Raw genomic sequence first — 4,073 nt, 5'->3', positions numbered from 1 at the left:
AGTCAATAATGGAATAAGGAAAGAAACAGCACAGTGAGAGTTTCCAAAGATAAAAGCAGGTAAAAGACGGAAACTGAAAGAAGCCTGTCGTATATATGTATATATATATATATGTATATGTGTGTATATGTTTGTGTGTCTGTGTTTGTCCCCCCAACATCGCTTGACAACCGATGCTGGTGTGTTTAGGTCCCCATAACTTAGTGGTTCGGCAAAAGAGACCGATAGAATAAGTACTAGGCTTACAAAGAATAAGTCCTGGAGTTGATTTGCTCGACTAAAAGCGGTGCTCCAGCATGGCCGCAGTCAAATGACTGAAACAAGTAAAAGAGTAAAAGAGTAAATGAATATTGTTTATAGAGTGTATGTATATGTGTGTGTGTGTGTGTGTGTGATCACGTTTGTCCCTCATCACTACTTGATAATAGGTATCAGTTTGTTTGCATCCCCATAACTTAGTAGTTTGGCAAAAGAGTCTGATGAGCTAAGTACCAGGTTTAAGAATAAGTACTAGGGTTGATTTGACTCAATTCATCAAGGAAGAACCCCATCATGGCTACAGTCAAATGATTGAAACAAAAAAAAATACAAAAAACATAGATACCATAGTCATGTCCACTGCAACAGACTCCCGCATCCTCAACTGGTCTTCGGGCATAGAGAATGGCGGAAGGGGTTCTATAAAGAAGAGGCAAAATACATAATGAGTACAAGCAGATGACAATAATGACTAGAAACACTTATTAACAGTATTCATGATAATGATGGTATATATGAATATATATGGCACCTGTGCCCAGCATCGCCTTTCTGGCACTTGTGCCCGTGGCATGTGTAAGGACTTTCGAGCGAGATTGTTGCCAGTGCCCCTGGACTGGCTCTTGTGTGGGTGGCACATAAAATACACCATTTTGAGTGTGGCCGTTGCCAGTACCGCCTGACTGGCCTTCGTGCCAGTGGCACATAAAAGCACCCACTACACTCCGGAGTGGTTGGCATTAGGAAGGGCATCCAGCTGTAGAAACTCTACCAAATCAGATTGAAGCCTGGTGTAGCCATCTGGTTTCACCAGTCCTCAGTCAAATCGTCCAACCCATGCTAGCATGGAAAGCGGACGTTAAACGACGATGATGATGATGATGATGATGATGATATCTACTCACAAGGCTTTGTTGATGTATATATGCATACACATACACACACACACACACACACATACAGATATGTATATATTTATCCCTCCTTAAAACTGGATGTTCTGTTAGAACAAACTACACTGCAGAAGTTACCGTGAGAGAAACTCTCCTATTGGCTTTTGGTGCAAAATGCCCTCTTGCTTATATAGCTAGTGGGGAGCAAGGCAGGTCATGCACTAGGACTATACCTAAACTACATGGTTGTTAAATGAGTTTCTTAACCACACACCTAAAAGGACTTTTAGTCTAGAATCATTTCATTCTAGCAATGGTAATGTGGACTTATTTATAAAACAAAACTGGATCTTTACAGTTAAATGTCTTTGCACAGAAGTCTTAATACAAGATTTGTTGTCTAACACTTTTACTCAACTTAAAAGTGAAGAACATAAAGATGAATGAAATGGTTCTAAGCATTTTGCCTAGTGCACTAATGATTCTGTTAGGTCGCTGCCTTCAAGACAAGAAATATTGTAATGAAATTGGTTGAAAAGTTAACCAAATGCAAGAATCTGGAAACAGAGAAAAATTACCAGGCTTAGATTTTGAAGGTAAACTAGATGGAGATGGAGTCGATAGCTCTTTCTGGGTAGTTAGAGTGTAATCTGATTGAAGTGGTATTTCAAAAGAAAAATCTCTGCTCCATACTTCCTATAAACAGAAAGAAAACACATTTTTATAAGTGTATTTGTGTCATTGAGAAGAGTGTTCCATAACCATGTGGTCTTGGGTTCAGTCCCACTGTGTGATACCTTGGAGAAAGTATCTTCTACTATAAACCCTGTGCCAACCAAAGTCTTGTGAGTGGATATGGGTTTCTTTCAGTTTCTGTCTACCAAATCCACTCACAAGGCTTTGGATGGCCCAGGGTTATAGTAGAAGACCCTTGCCCAAGGTATCACACAGTGCAACTGAACCTGAAACCATGTGGTTGAGGAGCAAACTTCTTGCCACATAACAACACTCATGCATATATATACACAACACACACACACATATATAATTTCAAATTAATAATAAAAGGGTACGTTCTGGAAGTATGTACATTCAAAGCAGAGACCTCACTCTCCAGTTGGTCCCCTTCGCAATCCCCACACAGGCCAGATTACTGACAATCCCAAAGAATGTGCAGAAATTATTGCTGGATGCTATGCAGGCATCTTTACTGTCGAAAATCAAAGTGTTCCATCTCTATCACCTCTGACACCGGACTCTATAACTACTATGAAACTTACACCAGCAATGCTACAATGCCACCTTAAGAATAAACGTAACTATGCCTCTCCTGGTCTCGATGGTATTACATACCTACTTCTCAAACGTGGTGGGTACTTTCTTCTGAACCAGCTTTCACTGTTCTTTGAATTCTGTCTTGACAATGGTGTTACTCCAGAGCAGTGGAAAACTGCTAGTGTTATCCCTCTGTTCAAAAAGGGTGACCACACATCGCCTGTCAACTATCGCCCCGTCAGTCTTATTAGCTGCATCGCCAAACTGATGGAATCATGAATCAGCGAAACCCTCTGGAACTTCTGGAAGTCTCACAGCCTCATCCAGCCGTCACAATTTGGATTTATTCCTAACTCCAGCTGCTGTAATCAACTCATTGAGTCTCTTGAGGACATCACCCAGATCACTGATGGTAGCTAATGGGTGGATGTTGTTTACCTTGACTTTGCTAAGGCTTTTAATTCTGTGCCACACAAAAGACTTATGGTGAAACTCTCTGCAATGAGTGTAAGAGATGATCTCTATAACTGGTTGAAGTCCTCCATTATCGGCCGAAAAGAGGTTGTCACAGTTCTAGGACAGCACTCTTCCCCTTATATATGAGAGAGAGAGAGAGAGAGAGAGAGAGTGAGAGTGAGAGAGAAAGAGAGAGAAAGAGAGAGAGAGAGAGAGAGAGAGAGAGAGAGAGGGTACGGGCATAGCCTCAAGGTACAAGGTGCATAAAGGAGGGAGAATAGGTGTAGAAGAACAGAAAAGGTAGGTAAGTGCACTAGAGCATGAGTGTGACAGAGTGTAATTTTAACAGTTTCATTCCTGTGAGAACCTTTGTTTGTTTGTTTGTTTGTTTGTGATCATTAATAAATTATATTCCCATATCTTGGCTTTCCCTTTTTTCTGCCATGTTGTCATTGGCCTGTGTAATTACTACAGTCTGGGCATTTTGTCTGTGACAAGACAAGACGAAAACAGTTTCTCTCTCTCTCACACAAACTCATACACACACACACACTATACTACAAACACAAGTACAACAAAATAATGGTTAGTACTTACTACAGTTGGTATTTCTTCAATGTCTATCATGACATCTTTAAACTCTCCAAACCTCAAATCTATATCAGCAAAAAAGTCTGATCTTGTGACTCTGTCCCTTCTGGAAAATTGGAATTAAAAATTATTGCACACATACACAACAACAACCATAATACATGAAATTCAATTACTTGGTCAATTATTTAATGTTTGTGTCTATATATACTCTTTTCACTCTTTTACTTGTTTCAGTCATTTGACTGTGGCCATGCTGGAGCACCGCCTTTAGTCGAGCAAATCGACCCCAGGACTTATTCTTTGTAAGCCTAGTACTTGTTCTATCGGTCTCGTTTGCTGAACCGCTAAGTTACGGGGACGTAAACACACCAGCATCAGTTGTCAAGTGATGTTGGGGGGACAAACACAGACACACAAACATATACACACACACACATATATATATACATACATACGACAGGCTTCTTTCAGTTTCTGCCTACCGAATCCACTCACAAGGCTTTGGTCGGCCCGAGGCTAAAGTAGAAGACACTTGCCGAAGGTGCCATGCAGTAGGACTGAACCCGGAACCATGCAGTTCATAAGCAAGCTACTTAC

General features: G+C 40.7%; 1 protein-coding gene across 1 annotated transcript in view; it reads right to left on the bottom strand.

Moving 5' to 3' along the window:
- Positions 1-4,073, bottom strand: part of LOC106877680 (meiotic recombination protein REC8 homolog) — a 31,177-nt gene that overhangs the window by 20,651 nt on the left and 6,453 nt on the right. The window contains exons 5-7 of the mRNA XM_014926628.2: positions 3,480-3,579; positions 1,730-1,847; positions 605-678 (exon numbers count right to left, since the gene is read on the bottom strand). Of these exons, the coding sequence (XP_014782114.1) occupies positions 605-678; positions 1,730-1,847; positions 3,480-3,579 (292 nt within the window). The remainder of the gene's footprint in view (positions 1-604; positions 679-1,729; positions 1,848-3,479; positions 3,580-4,073) is intronic.

This window comes from Octopus bimaculoides, chromosome 14 (genome assembly GCF_001194135.2).
Source record: "Octopus bimaculoides isolate UCB-OBI-ISO-001 chromosome 14, ASM119413v2, whole genome shotgun sequence".
NCBI classification, from domain to species: Eukaryota; Metazoa; Mollusca; class Cephalopoda; order Octopoda; family Octopodidae; genus Octopus; species Octopus bimaculoides.
The sequence above is the reverse complement of the archived record's forward strand: the minus strand, read 5'-3'. Positions and strand labels throughout refer to the sequence as shown.